The sequence below is a fragment of the Armigeres subalbatus genome, chromosome 3 (genome assembly GCF_024139115.2).
Source record: "Armigeres subalbatus isolate Guangzhou_Male chromosome 3, GZ_Asu_2, whole genome shotgun sequence".
Classification (NCBI taxonomy): Eukaryota; Metazoa; Arthropoda; class Insecta; order Diptera; family Culicidae; genus Armigeres; species Armigeres subalbatus.
The window spans coordinates 125,258,700-125,280,440 of record NC_085141.1 but is presented as its reverse complement, the minus strand read 5'-3'; the positions used below and the strand labels follow the sequence as shown (position 1 = coordinate 125,280,440).

At 38.6% G+C, this 21,741-nt stretch overlaps 1 protein-coding gene across 4 annotated transcripts in view; it reads left to right on the top strand.

The window, feature by feature from the left end:
* The window catches only part of LOC134227993 (TLD domain-containing protein 2), a 671,450-nt gene that overhangs the window by 470,077 nt on the left and 179,632 nt on the right, over positions 1-21,741 (top strand). For all 4 annotated transcript variants that reach the window (XM_062709741.1, XM_062709737.1, XM_062709740.1 and 1 more), the window contains 2 exons: positions 10,606-10,712; positions 17,608-17,913. In XM_062709741.1, coding sequence (XP_062565725.1) covers positions 10,606-10,712; positions 17,608-17,913 — 413 coding nt within the window. The remainder of the gene's footprint in view (positions 1-10,605; positions 10,713-17,607; positions 17,914-21,741) is intronic.

The window sequence follows — 21,741 nt, the reverse complement described above, 5'->3', positions numbered from 1 at the left end:
TAATATTCTTCGAAGAATAAAAAAGCATTTTTTGTTACAATTCAAAACAAGATTTTTCAGAAAATTGGATGAATTTATCGTACAGATTAAAACAAGTTTTCCGTGGCAATTAAAAATAATATCCCTGATGAATTTAACATAAAAAGTTGGGTGGGTGTACAAATTGTCCCCATACTTAAGAACAAGTTTTATTGCATTTCTCGTACAAAAAGTTGAACCGAAAGGCTATCATTTCACTCGAAGAACGAACTTTTTATAGAAGGCCCGGAGATCCATAATATGTACCAATCGACTAAGCTCAACGAACTGAGCACATTTCTGTCTATCCGTGTGTATGTATGTGTGTATGCGTGTGTGTGTATGTATGTGCACAAAAGCTAAGAAAATCATTAGACAACTTTTCATATGGTAATCCTTAACCGATTTTCTCGCAACAAGTTTTCTTCGACAGAGGGCAAATCCTAGTTGATCACTATTGAATTTGATAACGATCAACCGTTGCGTTTAAGAATAAGGTACATCGAACCGAGTCATTTTAGCGCCATAGAAGGTTGGTATCTTGACTAAATGCGAGAAAGGCAGTTTCACTACTCGGTGGATTAAGTTGAGTTATTTTTATAATAAGTTTTGCTACTGACCTATCATACGAAAGATTTCGTTCCCTGCTCCTTAGATCATTTATGAAAACCAAAATAAAATATGTAATTATACTCAAAATTGCTTAATCCATGATAGTATCATATGTACCAGTTGTGGCACTATTCTTAATTTTGGTTTCTATTGTGGCAAATTCCATTGTTTTCTTATGGGATTGGCCGTAATGGAACCACTAATGCGACAAAATCAATCAATTCTAACAATTATGTTTTGTTTGTTCTGGAGGAGGTTAACGGTGTTATCGTATAACATGGATATGGTTCACTGATCTGAACATGTTTTGTGAAGATTTGTTGGGCCATTTGAAATGTAACTTTTGGATATGCAATCCACCTAGCAGAATCCCGTATTAATTGCAACCCACCAGGTACAAAATGGAATGATTTTTAGAAATAGGATAGAATTGAGCTCACTTTAAATTGAGAAAATCATTTTAAAACAACTGCTTCATACTCCTTCATTAAATTAGCCAAAATCTCCAAAAATCCAAAAAATGTTAATCAATTTGGATTAAATTCGACTTTGGATTGGATGTGGATTGGATTTGAATTGGCTTTGGATTGGATTTGGATTGGATTTGGATTGGATTTAGATTGGATTTGGATTGGATTTGGATTGGATTGGATTGGATTTGGATTGGATTTGGATTGGATTTGGATTGGATTTGGATTGGATTTGGATTGGATTTGGATTGGATTTGGATTGGATTTGGATTGGATCTGGATTGGATTTGGATTGGATTTGGATTGGATTTGGATTGGCTTTGATTTGGATTGGTTTGGATTGGTTGGATTGGTTTGGATTGGTTTGGATTGGATTTGGATTGGTTTGGATTGGTTTGGATTGGTTTGGATTGGTTTGGATTGGTTTGGATTGGTTTGGATTGGTTTGGATTGGTTTGGATTGGTTTGGATTGGTTTGGATTGGTTTGGATTGGTTTGGATTGGTTTGGATTGGTTTGGATTGGTTTGGATTGGATTGATTGATTGGATTGGATTGGTTTGGATTGGTTTGGATTGGTTTGGATTGGTTTGAACTGGGTTGAATTGGTTTGGATTGAATTGGATTGGATTTGGATTGGTTTGGATTGGTTTGGATTGATTGGATTGTATTTGGATTGATTTGGATTGGTTTGGTTGGATTTGGATTGGATTTGGATTGGTTTGGATTGGTTTGGATTGGTTTGGATTGGATTGGATTGGTTGGTTTGGATTGGTTTGGATTGGTTTGGATTGGTTTGGATTGGTTTGGATTGGTTTGGATTGGTTTGGATTGGTTTGGTTGGTTTGGATTGGTTTGGATTGGTTTGGATTGGTTTGGATTGGTTGGATTGGTTGGTTTGGATTGGTTTGGATTGGATTTGGATTGGTTTGGATTGGTTTGGATTGGTTTGGATTGGTTTGGTTGGTTTGGATTGGTTTGGATTGGTTTGGATTGGTTTGGATTGGTTTGGATTGGTTTGGATTGGTTTGGATTGGTTTGGATTGGTTTGGATTGGTTTGGATTGGTTTGGATTGGATTTGGTTGGTTTGGATTGGTTTGGATTGGTTTGGATTGGTTTGGATTGGTTTGGATTGGATTTGGATTGGTTTGGATTGGTTTGGTTGGTTTGGATTGGTTTGGATTGGTTGGATTGGTTGGATTGATTTGGATTGGTTTGGATTGGTTTGGATTGGTTTGGATTGGTTTGGTTGGTTTGGATTGGTTTGGATTGGATTTGGATTGGTTTGGATTGGATTTGGATTGGTTTGGATTGGATCTGGATTGGATTTGGATTGGATTCGGATTGGTTTGGATTGGTTTGGATTGGTTTGGATTGGTTTGGTTGGTTGGTTGAATTGGTTGGTTGGATTGGTTTGGTTGGTTTGGATTGGTTTGGATTGGTTTGGATTGGTTTGGATTGGATTTGGATTGGTTTGGATTGGTTTGGATTGGATTTGGATTGGTTTGGATTGGTTTGGTTGGTTTGGATTGGTTTGGATTGGTTTGGATTGGTTTGGATTGGTTTGGATTGGTTTGGATTGGTTTGGATTGGTTGGTTTGGATTTGGATTGGATTGGATTGGTTTGGATTGGTTTGGATTGGTTTGGATTGGTTTGGTTGGTTTGGATTGGTTTGGATTGGATTTGGTTGGTTTGGATTGGTTTGGATTGGTTTGGATTGGTTTGGATTGGTTTGGATTGGTTTGGATTGGTTTGGATTGGTTTGGATTGGTTTGGATTGGTTTGGATTGGTTTGGATTGGATTTGGATTGGATTTGGATTGGATTTGGATTGGATTTGGATTGGATTTGGATTGGATTTGGATTGGATTTGGATTTGGATTGGATTTGGATTGGATTTGGATTGGATTCGGATTGGATTTGGGATGGATTTGGATTGGATTTGGTTTGGATTAGATTTGGATTGGATTTGGATTGGATTTGGATTGGATTTGGATTGGATTTGGATTGGATTTGGACTGGATTTAAATTTGGATTGGATTTGGATTGGATTTGGATTGAATTCGGATTGGATTTGAATTGGATTTGGATTGGATTCGAATTTGGTTTGGATTGGATTTGGATTGGAGTTGGATTTGGATTGGATTGGATTTGGATTGGACTTCATTGTATTGGCCAAAATCTCTGCAACTTTTTTTTTTTAAATTCACCCCTCAGTTCAGCATTCACATTTTCATCTATTTCTGATAACAAAAGAGGGCTATTAGCTTCATTACTGAGATCCAAATATAAAAGCCTGTGGAAAATCGGAAGTGTTTCCTGTGCAAATTCGGTTGATTTTCTTAAGGAAATCAGAATGATTAGATCTAGAAAATTGGGATGAGTTTCCTGTGAAAAGTCGGAAGTATTTTCTGGGGAAATTCGGATCCTGGTTCATTAGGCCGAAGCCCGTTAGGTTGGTGGTCATAAGTCCGAAGAAGTGAGAAGTGAAAAGTGAGATGCGTGCAGTGAAAAATGGGTAGTGAGAATCGAGAAGAAGGAAGTGAGAAACGAGAATGAAGAAGTGAGATATGAGATGTGAGAAGTGAGAAGTTAACAATGAAAAGTGCGCAGTGAGCAGTTAGAATTGAGAGGTGAGGAGTGATATAAATGAGAAGCAAGAAGTAAGAAACAAGAAGTGAGATTTGAGAAGTGAGATGTGAGAAGTGAGAAGCTAGTTGTAAGAATTGAGAAGTGAGGAGTGATAAATGAGAAATGAGGAGGGAGAAATGTGGAGGGAGAAGTGAGAAGTGAGATGTGAAGAATGCGAAGTGTGAAGTGGGAAGTGGGAAGTAAAGAGTGAGAAATGAAGAGCGCGAAATAAGAAGTGTGAAATGATTGAGAAGTGAAAAGTTAGGAGTGAGTGAGAAACGAGAAGTAAGAAGTGAGGAGAGAGTTGGGGAAGTGAAAAGTGGTAAAGAGAAAAATGATTAAAGAAAAGGAAGGAGTGAAAACTGAGAAGAAAGATGGGTGGAGCGGGAAAGAAGAAGGAAGAAGGAATGAGGTCGAAGATGAAGGACAAAGGAAGAATAGTAGAATACGAGAATAGAAACAAGGATGAAGGATGAAGGAAGAAGGATGAGCGAAGAAGAAGAGGGATGAATGGAGAAGGATGGAGAAAGTTGAAAGAGCATGAGCATGACCATGAGCATGATTGATCGCCCACGGTTGCTACTCCGTTATTGCCAGGTGAGCTGTAATTACACAGAGAACCAACAGATGAAGTTTGGTACTAACATCATCTTCAATGTGTAAGAACTGCTGTCCCAAAAATAAGCAATACCAGCGCCGGCCGTGTCGTGTCCGAATGCAGGTCAATTGAGGAATAGGTAGGAAAATGTTGACGTGATACTCGCTTCGATAGAAGCCGACGAGTCATCTGCACTTTCACAAAAAATCACTGGGATGTTGGAAACGGTCTGCCGTGTATAGCGTGTAGTTTGATTTAAAACAAAAACAATCGAACCATCGCTAATTATTTTAATTATCGACCGCACTACGCAACTGGATGTGAAGTAAATTTTCACTTTCTGCTTTGAGCTTTGAGCTTGAGTTTGATTGACTGCTCGTAGTTGCTACTCCATTATGATCAGATCAGCTGTTCTTGCACAGGGAACCAACAGATGTTTGCTTGGGACCAGCTCAAATCTTCAATGTACAAGTACTGGTGATCTCATTTGTTAGGTCATACTGGCGCCTGCCACGTCAGAGTACAAGTCAATGTAGGGAAGGGGGAGGAATGAAATCGATTACTGTTAGAATACTCAATTTAAAAATATAGGAATAGTAATGGAAACGGTATGGAAGTCCATTTCCAGTTCTAACGATTGCTAGAACATGAGAAATATAGAGAAAGATACAAAGTAGGAGAATGGAACGGACCTGGAATTGAGCCCACGACTTCCTGCGTATGAGGCAGAAGCAGTAGCCATATTACTACCAACCCACTATGTGAAGTAAATTTTCACTTTCTGATTAACTTACTCACCCGCACAATGCAGAACAAAATTTCGGTCACCACCAGCCAATCGTTTTGCTTTCCGCACAAAGCAACACTAAATTTCGACAACCGGCCGATCGCACTGCTTACTGGAGAAACACGAGCGGTGCTCCAAGAATATTTTTATAAATGCTTAGTACTGGATTTGTAGTTCAAGATCCGAACTACACGCGCTGTAGTAAATACTCTCGAAAAAGTTTCAAAAATGTACTTAAAAATACAAAACAAATTTTCACTTTCTCGAAGGATGGAAGTAGTTGAAAGAAGGAAAAAAGGAGAAAAAATGAAGATCGAAACAGGAATAAGAAGGAAAGAAGAAGAATGAAGTAGGAAGAAGGATCGAGAAATAAGTTAGAAAGAAGATGGAAAAAATAAGAAGGGAAAAGAAATTAGGAAGAAAGATAAGGAAGAAGGAAGAATGAAAAAGGAACAAGCAAGCCGAAAGAAGGAAGAAAGAAGAGGGAAAAAGAAGAAAGAGGAAAAGGGAAGAATGAAGAAAACAGAAGGATAAAAGAAGACAAGTGATAGAAGAAAGAAGTAAAAAAGAGTAGAATACAAGGATGAAGCAAAATTAAAAAAGAAGAAATAAGTAAAAATAAGAAATAAGGAAAAGTTGTGAACATGGAAAAAAGTAAAATTTGTAATGAAAAATAAAGAAGGAAAAAGGGAAGAAGGAAAAAGAAAATTTGAAATAGAAAAATGCACGAAGGACGGAAGAAGAAAGATAAAAGAAGTTTGAAGGAGAAAAGAAAAAGGAAATAGGAAGAAGGAAAAAGGATGAACTGACTTCTCTTCTTATTTTTCTTTTCCCATCTTTTAGACCTCATTCGGCTTAATGATCATTCGGAAGGAAATCAGGATGACTTGCCCGAGGAAATTCGGATTAATCACTTGTAGATATTTGGATTATTTTTCTTTGGAAATCCAGATGAATTTTCTGTGGATATTCGGATGAATTTTCTTGAGAAATTCGGGTGAATATTCTGTGGAAATTCGGACAAAAAATTTTTTTGTGGAAATTCTGATAAGGGGACGTTCAAAAATGACGTCCACAGTTTGGTTGGGGGAGGCGGGGTCAAGATTTTGTGACAATGCGTTTACTCAGTATACAAAAAGCGTGACAGAGGGGGAAGGGGGGGGGGGGTCTTTTTTTTACAAGGGAGAATGCATTTACACACTAACCCAGTACACGTGCATTGTAGTTGCCAAACTACCACACGGAAGTGTACTGGAGTGTCGGACTCGACCATACCAGTAATACCGACTAAGCTCCCTTGGGCTCCACCATCGTTTCCCCCAGGAACTACCTCCCAGTACTACTTCTGGGGGAGGGGGGGGGTCTAAAAATTTAAAAAAGTGGTGGACGTCATATTTGAATCACCCCTAAATATTTTTATGGAAATTTAGAAGTTTTCGGTTGTTATTCGTATCGTTTTCTGACGGTAATCCGGATGATTTTAGGTGAAAAAGTTTTAATAAATGTCCTGTGAAACTTTTAATGAATTTCCTGTGAGTATTTTGAAGATTTTTCTATCTTATGAAATTCGATTTGTTTTCCCTTGGAATTTTTTTTTTGTAGAAAATCGATTGATTTTTCGTGGAATTTCAGACATAAATGTTTTGTGAAATTTAGATGAATTTTCTTTCGAGATTCGGATGAACTTTCCATAAAGATTGGGATGAAATTTCTTTGGAAATTCGACATCAGTTGTCAGAAAATCAGGAGTACCAACTTGACCACTATCTCCTTGTCGCCGAGTCTGGCGCTGAGTGCTCGGCGCGGAAACCCAAAAGTGGGAATACTTTTTTTCGGCTTATGCGCAATAAAGAATTTTCACCGAAATTTGTAAAAAAAATCTCGTGGAAATTGAATTAAGTTGAATTTTATGTGAAAGTTTGGATGCATTTCCAGTCGGATAAATTTTCTGTGGAAATTTGAATAAATTCTCGTGAAAAATCAGATACATTACCTTTGAAAAATCTATTGAATTTCCTGTGAAAATGATCGATTTCCCGTGAATCGACTTCCTATGAAAGTTCGCATGGTGGACATTCTGATAATTTTCCGGTGGAAATTGAAAGAATTTTTTTGTAGAAAATTGAGTGAATTTTCTCTGTAAATTCTTTGTAAACTCCAACGTGTTTCCTGTGGGAATTCGAATGGATTTCCGATGGATATTTGAATATTTTTTCGGAGGGATTCATATTCAAATTTGAATGAATTTCCTTCAGAAATTTGAAGACGCTTACTATGGAAAATCGAATGAATTCCCTGTGGAAAACCGGATAAATTAGCTGTGGAAAATCGAATGAATTTTCTGAAGAAATCAGGATAATTTGCTCGAAGTAATTTGGATGAATTTTCAGTTGAAATTCGGATGATTTTCTAGTGGAAATTCGGGTGAATTTCTGAAGGAAATTCTAATGACTTTTCTGTGGAATTATGGATGAATTTCAGAGCAAAATGTTGATGAGTTTCCGGGTAAAACTTTTGTGGAAATTCTGATGACTTTTCTGTGGAATTTGAATGAACTTGCCATCAAAATGTGGATGATTTTCTCATGTAAACTCTGATTCTGTTTCTGTAAAATATTCAGCGGAAAAGTGAAAAAACGTTTAAATTTGCCTCGAATATATGATGAATTTCGCATGAAAATTCTAATGGATTCTCATGTAAACACTGGAGAATTTTCATTGGAAGATTTTTTTGAGTTTTCTGTAGAAATTTGAAATTTGTTGTGGAAATTTAGAATATATGGCTGTGGAAATTCAATTTATCAGTTTTGTAAAAAATAGAAACCTTTTTCAGGAATAATTCGATGTAATTTTATAAAGATTTTCAGCCCTCGGCTGGCTCATCTCTTGAGCAGACGAAAAATACTTCATTCCAATTGGGGTACCAACGATGAAAATTTGTTTGTTGTCATAGAAAATAAATATAGGGGAAACCGCCAAATGTTGAACGGCTAATATTGTCGCCTATTGTTGAACTCCCATAAGAAATGCACGTGCGTTCAACAATAGGCGAAGATATTAGCCGTTCAACATTTGGCAAATTACCCTACCATGTGTAATGACAAAAATAAAAAAATGCAAAAAGTATAAAAAAAAGTCGTCATTTCCGGTGGAACCGCTTAGAGGTATGGAAATCATATTTTTATTGCCATCAAAGTTGGGCCTTTCAGCTTGACAAGCAAATTGCTTGTGTCTGTTCTTTTCTGTAATTTATCTATTCTCCGTAACACGTCAAAACTTCCTGAATAAACAAACACCTGATGGAAAACTTTATCTTGCAAGATCCATAAACATAATTCATCATCCCAGTCATTGTGCACGTAAGCGACTGGATTCATTCTTGCTTTTTGACGATGACCCATAATAAGCCGAAGCTAAAAATAGTCTCGACTTGCTAGACAACACGTGAATCGAGAAATAAAAACTAGTTTCCGATTCAACATCAGAAGTTGAAAAAAGGTAATTGCCCTGGGGACTTATTCTGAAGACAATTTTTTGTTCAGCTTACGGCTGAATTTAAGCTGAAGTCTCCCCTTCCGTAGCTCAGACACATGCTAACTGCTCTTGCAAGCCACATCTACGAACGGTAAACGAGGTGTCATAAAGCGGAAACAGCTTTCGGACTCACGGGTGTGTACGATCACCTCTCCTTTATGATCCCACAGCAACAAGATCATGAGGCGATCATTAAACTTGGTCCAACCGTTGCTGTTCTTTAGTGAGAACGAGCAGCGAAAAAAAAGGCAAACTACGCCGCGCCGCGCCGGTCGTCATCTCGCTCGAATAGGGCGGCTCGCTTGTCATCAGCAACCGACAACAGCGGAGGAACCAATTTCCGGAACGCGTTTCGGCTCAAGGTCGAAGAGCGGATTTGTGTAGTGTAAATGTTGTTGATTTTGCGACCGGTACGTGGTCGGTCTCCCCCAGTCTGCTTGTTTCACTCTGTGTTCGGTTTGTTTACCTTTTCAGATACCTAATTTGAAACGCAAAAATCCAAAATTGCAGTGGGCACGACTCGCAGCACGCTGAAGTGGATTTTTGAATGTGGGTGTGATTATGTAAAATTATCTAAATAATGAATATTCAGAGTGGGTTTAGTTTAAGTTTCGAGCATTCATTGGAATCATGATTAGAATCTTTACATTCTAGGGAACAGAAACAACACTTTCAGCGTTATTCTGTTATTTTCCTTTTATTTCGAATCGGTATGGTGAGCTTTTTAAATCACAAGAAATCAAACGACTCTTTCCAAATGACACCTCCCAACCTTTCTGATAAGTAACGATGACTTGTCAGATATGGTCCACCCAAAGATAAATTAATACGATGGATTCTTTTGTTTTTTTTTTTGCGTGACCATGTCAGCAGTTTCATGCTTGCATGCATGATCGATCCAATTATGCATGACGGCTTAATTTGTGAACAGTCGGCTGGAGCACGCATGACGACAGATAATAAATCATTGCGATTGATTGAATTTGGGATCATTGGAAACATTCACAAGAAAAATGCCTTAAATGTCGAGGTTATTCCTTTTCGTGTGATGGTCATAGAATCATTCAAGGTAAGACGTTGTTTCACACGAAATGTAGTTTATTTTTGGAAACTTACATTACAAATTAGTCTTCTGTAGCTTATATATAGCTGTACGGGAAAATCGAAAATAAAACAAAGTAAAGCACGGTTGAAAACGAATCCCAATTTTCATTCATGAAGCAATCGGAATGGACATTCGAAACATTTCCATCACTGGAGAATACACGTGAAATCAAACAATGTAAAACTAGCCGAGAAAACGAAGAGCTTTTAAAATGACGCCAGGAATGTAATCCAAGTTAAAACTCCTGTCATTCATCTCCTTGTCACGTTGTGTCGGCACTCTGTAGCTAATTTTATTTCCCAGGTGTGAATGGGACGACGTTGTCCGGCCAACTATACCGTAAATTTCATTCACCTAAATTGAATTGTGCTGCAGAGAATTATTTTACAGCCCCGCTTGCAGGGTGGCTGTTTACAAACAAGCGTCGTCAACATTGTGTTGTTTCCCTACAGCCATTCAGTGGATTGCAGCTTTTGGGTCGAAGGGTTGTGGTGGGTAGGGACCGGCTCCAAGAAATGGTAAGTATCCAGAGGTGTTGATTTGTTGCCGCAAGGCATGCCACAATGGTTCGGCGACGGCAAACTTACCATCCAGCCAGCCGCGAAAAACATTTTTATAGATCATATTTTTAATTTATTTAACGGGACGTCGTTTGCTTGCATATGTGTTATTTTAATGGTTAGTCGTTTGCTCGTGGCTTGAATTATTTTTATTTTGTTGTTTCCAGCTTCCATTTACTTGTTCATTGATTTTGATTGGTGAAGACGGGAACAAATAACAAATGCCTAATAAAGTATTCCCATGAAATCAAATGGACATGCCTAATTTTGCTTTTTTTCTGCTTTCTTCCAGGAGCAAATCGAGGAGCGTTGATCATGGATTGGCTGCACCCTTCGATCTAGACTCCTTGCGGTCCAAAGTGGAGGGCCGCTTCGAAAGTATTGATCGACTGACAAAAGGTGAGCCAGCGTTTCAAATCTTTATTCTAGACTTTATATACTTTAATGAAATGTATGCAATTTGGAGTGGAGCTGTCAACCGGCCAAAAAATCATCGGCAGCAGTGAAGTTTTCGGTGCCACGCCGAAAGCCATAGCGATGTGAATGGGTATGGCGATTATTGTATTACAATGATTTCTATGTGTTTTTATCTTTCGCGTATGCTTAGTACACTGGAGTCGGTTTTTACGCGGGGGATACGTTCCGCGTAAATCAAAACCGCGTAAGTCCCAAAAACGGTGTAAAAACGACTTAACCTTCAAAGACTCAGGACGAACGGATTTTTTTCAAATGGCTCGCATTCAGCATGATCGTCGGAATTCCTCGCGGTTTCGTTTGTGCTCAATGGGAATAGCTATATTTTTGCCCTGATACATTTTAAGACCGAAATTCCTGTTCAAGTCCGAGTTATTGCTGAAAATAAGTGTGCGCGGGGGTCTTTTTCCCTGTAATTCGAACATCAACTCAATGTTCTGGCCATGTTTACGTCCCGAATTTACAAATCAACCATCAAACCATATTTGACAAGAATTCTAGTTTCATCATTTTGAATAGTTTCATCATTTGAATAGGACATGGTTGACTAAATTCAGGGCCGGATTCAGGGGTCACAATGGTATAGTGTGGGCTACAAAACCAATTACAATGAAACATGCCTGCGGGAATTGACATGCAGCTATACAAGCTTTACAAATTTAAATTTCCATTTTGAATTGAATGTGATCTTCTGAAATTCTTACCAGGGCCGAATTCAGGGGTCAAAATGGGAGACAGCAGCGACCATAACACCAATTTCAATGAATCTGGTCATGTGACTGCTCAAACTTCATGAAAACACATCAGGAGCTCAATGAATTCTGTTTGCAATTGAAATTGAGTTTCTAAAATTTCGACCAGGGTCGGATTCAGAAGTCAAAATGAGGAAAGCTGGGACATAACACCAATTACAATGAAACTGGGCACGCGACTGCTCAAACTTCAAGAAAACACATCAGGAGCACAATTAGTTCTGTTTACAATTGACATTGACTTTCTCAAAAATTTGTACCAGGGTCGAATCCAGGCGTCAAAATGATGAGAGCAGGGGTCATAACACCAATTACAATAAAACTGGGCATGCGACTGCTCAAACTTCATGAAAACACATCAGGAGCTCAATGAATTCTGTTGGCAATTGAAAGTGACCTTCTGAAATTTCGAGCACGGTCGGATTCAGGCGTCAAAATGATGAGAGCTGGGGACATAAAACCAATTACAATTAAACTGAGCATGCGACTGCTCAAACTTCATGAAAACACATCAGAGGCTCAAAGAATGCTATTGAAAATTTAAACTTATCTTCTGTATATACAGGGGATGGACAAAATAATTAGGATAGGCAAATTTTGGGTAAAATTAGATGTGTTGTAACTATCTTAGTTATCATCCGATTTTGACAATTCAGGCATGCCCGAACTAGAAAATTAATGCAGTTTGACGGTATGCCCATGGAACCGACTATGGCCACTGGATTCCGGAGATATTCCGGGTTTTTCGGAGGTAGGTTCAAAACCGTAAATTTGAGGTGGATATTAGGAAAAGTTGTGGTTGAAAATTGAATAATATTAGTAACCACAAATGAAGTAGGGCTCTTGCTGGTTGGAACCATATATTGAGATTTGGAATCGGACCAGAATCAAGTGAGATATGGCCATTTCTTTAAAATCGGTTCCGATCGATACTTATTAAAGGGGTCAGGCCACAACTTCATTTGAATCTCGCTTTTTGATAGATCGGCCACTATGATTTTATTCTAGAAGGGCTCTAATGAATCCAGAATGTAAAACCAATTGAAGAAACGGATCCTGGAGTCGCTGGGATGTCCCCGGGGAACCTGTGAATGGGGACATTTAAGTTTTAGCACCAAAATCAGACATTCGACGGCTCTTTTTTCATGGTTTTCGATCAGGAAGCGAAGTATGAATAAAAAATGGTCCATTGACGGCTCTGGCCGCTTCCAGGATCTACGGATTGGCCCCGGGGAGCCTGTGGAAGAGGACATTTTAGTTTTACCACCAAAACCAGTCGTTCGACGGCTCTTTTTTCATGGTTTTCGATCAGGAAGCGAAGTATGAATAGAAAATGGTCAATTTACGGTTCTGGCCGCTTCCAGGACCTACGGATTGGCCCCGGGGAACCTGTGGAAGGGGACATTTTAGTTTTACCACCAAAACCGGTCGTTCGACGGCTCTTTTTTCATGGTTTTCGATCAGGAAGCGAAGTATGAATATAAAATGGTCCATTGACGGCTCTGACCGCTTCCAGGATCTACGGATTGGCCCCGGGGAACCTGTTGAAGGGGACATTTTAGTTTTACCACCAAAACCGGTCGTTCGACGGCTCTTTTTTCATGGTTTTTGATCAGGAAGCGAAGTATGAATATAAAATGGTTCATTGTCGGCTCTGACCGATTCCAGGACCCAAGGATTGCCCCCGGGGAACCTGTGGAAGGGAACATATAAGTCTTAGCACTAAAATCAGTTATTCGACGGCTCTTTTTATAGGTTTTCGATCAGGAAGCAAAGTATAAATATAAAAGGACCATTGACAGCTTTGACCGCTTCTAGGACCTACTGGTTGCCCACGAGGAACCTGTGGAAGGGGACATTTTAGTTTTTACACCAAAATCAGTCATTCGACAGCTCTTCTTTAATATAAGCAAAGTATTAATATAAAATTGACCATTGATGACTCTGACCGCTCTCAGGACCTACAGATTCCCCCCGGAAAACCAGTAGAAAGGAACATTTAAGTTGCAGCACCAAAACCAATATATCGACGGCTTTTTTTTCGTGATTTTTGATCAGAAAGCGAAGTATGAGTATAAATTGGATCATTAATGGATCTGACCGCTTCCAGGACTTACGGATTGCCCCCGGGGAACTGTGGAAGGGGACATTTTAGTTTCAGCACAAAAACCAATCATTGGACGGCTCTTTTTTCATGGATTTCAATCAGAATGTGAAGTATGAACAAGAAATGGACCATTGACGGCTCTGACCGTTTTCTGCACCTACGGATAGCTCACGGGGAACCTGCCTACTTCATACTTCGCTTCCTGATCCAAAGCCATGAAAACAGAACCGTTGTATGACTAGTTTTGGTGCTAAAACTAAAATGTCCCCTTCCACAGGTTTCCTGGTTTCCTGGTCAGAGCCCTCAATGGTCCCTTTTATATTCATTTCTCGATTCCTAATCGAAACCACTAGAAAAGAGACGTCGAATGACTGATTATGATGCCTAAAATAAAATGTCCCCTTACACAGATTCTCCAGGAGCAATCCGTGGGTCTTGGAAGCAGTCAGAGCCGTCAATGGACTATTTTATATTCATACTTCGCTTCCTGGTCAAAAATCGAATGGCTGGTTTTAGTGCTAAAACTAAAATGTCCTCATTCACAGAATCCTCGAAGGCAATCAGTAGGTTCTGGAAGCGGTCAGAGCCGTCAATGGTCATTTTTAATTCATATTTCGCTTCCTGGTCGAAATCCATGAAAAAAGAGCCTTCGAATGACTGGGTTTGATGCTAAAACTAAAATATCCGCTTCAACAGGTTCCCCGGGGTCCAATCCGTAGGTCCTGGAAGAGGTCAGAGCCGACAATGGACCATTTTATATTCATACTTCGCTTCCTGATCGAAAACCATGAAAAAAGAGCTTTCGAATGACTGGTTTTGGTGCTAAAACTAAAATGTCCCCTTCCACAGGTTCCCCGGGGCCAATCCGTATATCCTGGAAGCGGTCTGAGCCATCAATGGACCATTTTATATTCATACTTCGCTTCCTGATCGAAAACCATGAAAAAAGTGCCGTCGAATGACTGTTTTTTTGGTAAAACTAAAATGTCCCCTTCCACAGGTTCCCCGGGGCCAATCCGTAGGTCCTGGAAGCGGTCAGAACCGTAAATTGACCATTTTATATTCATACTTCGCTTCCTGATCGAAAACCATGAAAAAAGAGCCGTCGAACGACTGTTTTTTGGTAAAACTAAAATGTCCCCTTCCACAGGTTCCCTGGGGCCAATCCGTAGATCCTGGAAGCGGTCAGAGCCATCAATGGACCATTTTCTATTCATACTTCGCTTCCTGATCGAAAACCATGAAAAAAGAGCCGTCGAATGACTGATTTTGGTGCTAAAACTTAAATGTCCCCATTCACAGGTTCCCCGGGGACATCCCAGCGACTCCAGGATTCGTTTATTCAATTGGTTTTTCATTCTGGACACATTAGCGCCCTTCTAGAATAAAATCATAGTGGCCGATCTATCAAAAAGCGAGATTCAAATGAAGTTGTGGCCTGACCCCTTTGATAAGTATCGATCGGAGCCGATTTTAAGCAAATGGCCATATCTCACTTGATTCTGGTCCGATTCCAAATCTCAATATATGGTTCCAACCAGCAAGAGCCCTACTTCATTTGTGGTTACTAATATTATTCAATTTTTAACCACAACTTCTCCTAATATCCACCTCAAATTTACGGTTTTGAACCTACCTCCGAAAAACCCGGAATATCTCCGAAATCCGGTGGCCATAGTCGGTTCCATGGACATACCGTCAAACTGCATTAATTTTCTAGTTCAGGCATGCCTGAATTGTCAAAATCGGATGATAACGTAGGTAGTTACAACACATCTAATTTTACCTAAAATTTGCCTATCCTAATTATTTTGTCCATCCCCTGTATGTATACAGATATGATAAGTGAGAGACTTGCTCATTCTCTTCTCAGCTTCGAAAAATTTATGAGCTGACGATTTTTTTGGGTTTAGAAACATGTGAAATTGGCTGAGAAATTCTTGAGATATTGCTAAGTCAAATCCAGGTCAATATGACCCGAACACCGTACACGCTCATTTTGATTTTACTCACCGGTGAGTAGTTTTGTATCGCCGTCTCTTTTTTTCCTACAGAAATTTTACTCACTTTTAAAAAAAAAAAGTGGAACTACTCAAATTTTGAGTGGTTCTACTTTTTTTCAAAAGTGAGTAAAATTTCTGTGGGAAAAAAAGAGACGGCAATACAAAACTACTCACTATTGAGTAGAAAAAAATGAGCGTGTAAGTGTGAGTTTTTTAAGCCCTTCACACCATACCATGGGTTGCGAAATTGGAAAAGTCAAGAAGTTTCAGTCTTTTACATTGTTGCGTTAAAAAGTTAGGGAGCATCCATAAATTATGTAACGCTAAGAAGGGGAGGAGGGTTGACCGAAGTGTGACAATCCATACAAAATTTTTGGATGCTTCATACAAAAAGTGTGACATAGGGGAAGGGGGAGGGAGGGAGGTTTTGAAAATGGTCATTTTTTGCGTTACGTAGTTAATGGATCTTCTCAACAATTTGAAAGTGCGATCCGGGTCATATTGACCCGAACACGTTAGGAAGGTAAAATAAATTTTAAATTAATTTGAAGTTACAAGAATAGCTAAACGAAATGGAATAATCTACTTATTGTATGATCCATTTTAGAATGTTCAATATTTGTTACGTCAAATTTTGAAGGACATTTCGGGACCAATTTGCGATTTGGGCGTAACTTATTTTGTAAACAAACATTGGAAGGGGAATTCCTGCTAAAACAAGCATTTTATGAGGAAACCACGGTATGGGTCCGACAGATTAAGCTTTCCTCTACCGGATAAGGGAATTTGTTTGGGATGAAAACGCTTGCATTCTCCGGAATCCATGAAGCAATGTTTGTTTACAAAATAAGTTACGCCCAAATCGCAAAGCAGTCCCGATTTATCGTCCAATATTGATTCACATTAGATCGCTTTCATACATAAGCCAGGAAACATGAGTTATACCCATTGAAGATTGCATTGAAGGCACTGACGGTGGAGTTCTTTATCTTATCAAGGTCAATATGTTTGATAAAATTCATACATTTAAGTTAAATGTGAATAAAGGGCAGGGGAGAATAATTCGGCATAGCGTCGAATGGTAAAATACATCGCGTCTTGATGGTAAAATTGTCAAAACGTACGCAAACGAATCTCTAAAAACTGTACGATCAAGTACTCACTGATTATTAACCACTTCTGAAGGAATGCTTTGTTTGTAAGTTTGTAGGTTCGTAAGCATATTTTCGAAGAATGTCATTTCTTGCCAACCATTTTCTTTCTTACCAACCTTCTCACCACGACACTGGAAAATGGTTATCGATTTGCGACAATTCAACATTATCTGCACAATCGACATTTTTTAAAAATAAACATCTCCAGATTTTGCAAAGCCTGCTGAATCTTATTGAGCAGCGCACACCACACGACATCGCACATATCCAAGTGAGCAAGTTTGTAATGCATGTCGGATTAAACTTTCGTTAGTTTGTGTTCGAATGTTTGCCCGCAAGCTGTCCAAACACGAACCGTTTTGCTGACAGAAGCATTTTTCCTGGTAATCCAAATGCGGCAATTGGAGTGGCTTGCGATTGCTGATTCGAGATCGACAGATCCCTTATTCTGGATATGCACAGCTCCGGCAGTTGCGTTGCGGCTGTTCGGAATAATACAAGTGCTTTCGGTACTGGATGTGATCCAGTTATGGAGGAAACATTCCGAATAGTAATTCTATGGGCTCGAGTGCCTCCGCTGTTGACGGGCGATTATTTGATCTTCTACACCAAAAAGCCGTCCGTTGGCGGTATCTTCGGGCGCGATTATGGGAAATTCCTACCTTTCGAGTATCCGCAGTGCCGGTTAAGTGGTTCGTGTGGCAATCTTATCCAATGCATTAGCAAATAATAATTGATTCCACTTGTCAGTCGGTAGATAGCACATGACTTATTAGTGCCTTATTGTGTTCCTTACACTTCCAGATGGCGAAAAGAAGCGCTCTATGCCGACGATACCGACCACTTCGTACACCGTTGGAGACCGGGATACCCTAACTTCGGTGGCGGCCCGCTTCGATACCACACCGTCGGAGTTGACGCAGCTGAACCGGCTGGGAAGTTCGTTCATCTACTCCGGCCAGCAGCTGCTGGTGCCGGACAAGACGGCAAAGCCGGGACCCGGATCGACCGGCGATGGTGACTCGGATGCAAGCACCGAACGTTCGTCGCACAGCCCCACCGAGGGCCGCCGCCGTGGCTCCAACGAGGATCTGTCACAGGATGAGAAAGGTGAGTCGGGGTTGCGGGTCCTGGGCAAGTTGTCGATTGCTAGTCAGTGAAATTGAGGGACGGCTATGGAAGAAAAGTTCTCAGTTTAAAAAATCGTTTGGCCAATCAAGGAGATTTAGTTGAATGACTATTTTTGGACAAAAAGATTTCCGACTATACACTGATGTCTACCATAGCGTATGTGCGTATGTACATGTATATCGTTCAGCTGACATGCATGCAGCTGAATATTCTCTTCGGTAAATGTTAATTTGGGGGAATGATCTACGATTTGCTTTGCAGATGTTATTGTTTTGTAATCGACTTTAGATCAAATCATATTTAGATATTTATCTATTTTATATAATCTACCTATTTAATCAGTTTACAATGAAGGAAAGGCCAGCCAGTTGAATTATTGATTGAGATTACAGTCCAAAAATCGTCAGTGGTGGTGTTTGTTGTAGTTTTGCTTAACGGTAGCGGTATTGAAGGTGTCACGCTGTGAACAATTTAAACTGGCGGCGGCGTTAATCGGCGTGGGGATTCTTTCAAATTGTATATCATACTTCAAGATCGTTTGAATATTCTTCTTCTAACTCCATTGAAAATCTGTGGAGCTAACACTTAAAAATCATTAAATTTTTCACGAGATCTATATTTGCAAATTTTCATTTTGAATTACTTTAAAATTCTGTAGATTGCTGCTGAAAAAAGCATTCCTGAATATATTATGAATTTTGTATTTACCAATTTTTGGAGATGACTTTAAGGTTTAACCAAAGAGCATTAATTAACGACTACGCAGTCTCATACGATTAAAAATCTTTTTTTTTTATTCGTTCGACGTTTCGACACGGACATTCCCTGAAGAAGACACTGATCCCGTGTCGAAACGTCGAACGAATAATTAAACGCGTTTTAATTGTATGAGACTGCGTAGTCGTTAATTAATGATCTATTGTGGATTTTATCGAGAAAATATTCTATCACATTGTAGTATTCGTGCGCTATTGCAAAAAGGTTTGAATACTCATAAGGCTGAGCTCGAAATGCTGGAATGTCGGATGGCTGAAAGTAGCAAAAGAACAAAGAACAAAGAACAAAGAACCAAAGAACCTAAGAACCTAAGAACCTAAGAACCTAAGAACCTAAGAACCTAAGAACCTAAGAACCTAAGAACCTAAGAACCTAAGAACCTAAGAACCTAAGAACCTAAGAACCTAAGAACCTAAGAACCTAAGAACCTAAGAACCTTAGAAACTAAGAGCCTAAGAACCTAAGAACCTAAGAACCTAAGAACCTAAGAACCTAGGAACCTAAGAACCTAAGAACCTAAGAACCTAAGAACCTAAGAACCTAAGAACCTAAGAACCTAAGAACCTAAGAACCTAAGAACCTAAGAACCTAAGAACCTAAGAACCTAAGAACCTAAGAACCTAAGAACCTAAGAACCTAAGAACCTAAGAACCTAAGAACCTACGAACCTAAGAACCTAAAAACCTAAGAACCTAAGAACCTAAGAACCTAAGAACCTAAGAACCTAACAACCTAATAACCTAAGAACCTAAGAACCTAATAACCTAAGAACCTACGAACCTAAGAACCTTAGAAACTAAGAGCCTAAGAACCTAAGAACCCAAGAACCTAAGAACCTAAGAACCCAGGAACCTAAGAACCTAAGAACCCAAGAACCTGAGAACCTAAGAACCTAAGAACCTAAGAACCCAAGAACCTAAGAACCCAAGAACCCAAGAACCTAAGAACCTAAGAACCTAAGAACCTAAGAACCTAAGTACCTAAGAACCTAAGAACCTAAGAAACTAAGAACCTAAGAACCTAAGAACCTAAGAACCCAAGAACCTTAGGAAACTAAGAGCCTAAGAACCTAAGAACCTAAGAACCTAAGAACCTAAGAACCTAGGAACCTAAGAACCTAAGAACCTAAGAACCTAAGAACCTAAGAACCTAAGAACCTAAGAACCTAAGAACCTAAGAACCTAAGAACCTACGAACCTAAGAACCTAAAAACCTAAGAACCTAAGAACCTAAGAACCTAAGAACCTAAGAACCTAAGAACCTTAGAACCTAAGAACCTAATAACCTAAGAACCTACGAACCTAAGAACCTTAGAAACTAAGAGCCTAAGAACCTAAGAACCTAAGAACCTAAGAACCTAAGAACCTAGGAACCTAAGAACCTAAGAACCTAAGAACCTAAGAACCTAAGAACCTAAGAACCTAAGAACCTAAGAACCTAAGAACCTAAGAACCTAAGAACCTAAGAACCTAAGAACCTAAGAACCTAAGAAACTAAGAACCTAAGAACCTAAGAACCTAAGAACCTAAGAACCTAAGAACCTAAGAACCTAAGAACCCAAGAACCTAAGAACCTAAGAAAAGAACCTAAGAACCTAAGAAACTAAGAACCTAAGAACCTAAGAACCTAAGAACCTAAGAACCTAAGAACAGAGAACAAAGAACAAAGAACAAATGAAGAATATGAAGAATATGAAGAATATGAAGAATATGAAGAATATGAAGAATATGAAGAATATGAAGAATATGAAGAATATGAAGAATATGAAGAATATGAAGAATATGAAGAATATGAAGTATATGAAGAATATGAAGGATATGAAGAATATGAAGAATATGAAGAATATGAAGAATATGAAGAATATGAAGAATATGAAGAATATGAAGAATATGAAGAATATGAAGAATATGAAGAATATGAAGGATATGAAGAATATGAAGAATATGAAGAATGAAGAATATGAAGATTATGAAGATTATGAAGAATATGAAGAATATGAAGAATATGAAGAATATGAAGAATATGAAGAATATGAAGAATATGAAGAATATGAAGAATATGAAGAATATGAAGAATATGAAGAATATGAAGAATGTGAAGAATATGAAGAATATGAAGGATATGAAGAATATGAAGAATATGAAGAATATAAAGAATATGAAGAATATCAAGAATATCAAGAATATGAAGAATAATAAAAATATGAGGAATATGAAGTATATGGAGAATATGAATAATATTATACGATGTCGGGCCATTTGGCCGTATGCCGTTTGGTCGAATACCGTTTGCACTAATAGATGAAAAAAATATATATTGTGAGTAATGAGAAATGAGTAGTGAGTATTACATGAAGTGTGCAGTGAGAAGTGAGGAATGAGATGTTTCACACATCTCATAAGAAATAAGACATGAGAAAAAGGAAGTGAATAGTGAAAAGTGAGAAGTTAGAAGTGAGAAAAGTAAGAAATGAGAAGTGAAAATTGAGAAGTGACAAATTCGAAGTGAGAAGTGAGAAATAAAAAGTGAGAAAAGAAAGGTAAATTGTAAAAAGTAAGAAATGAGAAGCAAGAAGTATGAAGTATGAATTAAATAGTGAGAAGTGAAAAGTGAGAAGGGAGAAGTAAGAATTGGGAAGTGAAAAGTGAGAAGTGAGAAGTGAAAAGTGGGAAGATAAAAATTGGAGAAATGAAAAACGGTGAAGTGAGAAGTGAAAATGTGAGAAGGGAAAGGTGGGAAGTTAAAAGTTAGAAGTGAGAAGTGTGAAGTGAGAACTACGAAGTAAGAAGTGAGGAATAAGTAGTGAAAAGTTAAAAGTAAGGAGTGAGAAGTAACAAATTCGAAGTGAGAATTGTGAAATGAAATGTGAGAGATGAGAAGTGAGAAAATAAAAGTAAAAAATTAAAAGTTTATTATGAAAAGTGAGAAGAAAGAAGTAATAATTGAGAAGTTAAAAGTGAAAAGTAAGAGCTGTGAAGATAGAAGTGAGAAGTAAAAAGTAAAAAGTAAGAATAGAAAAGTGACAAGTAA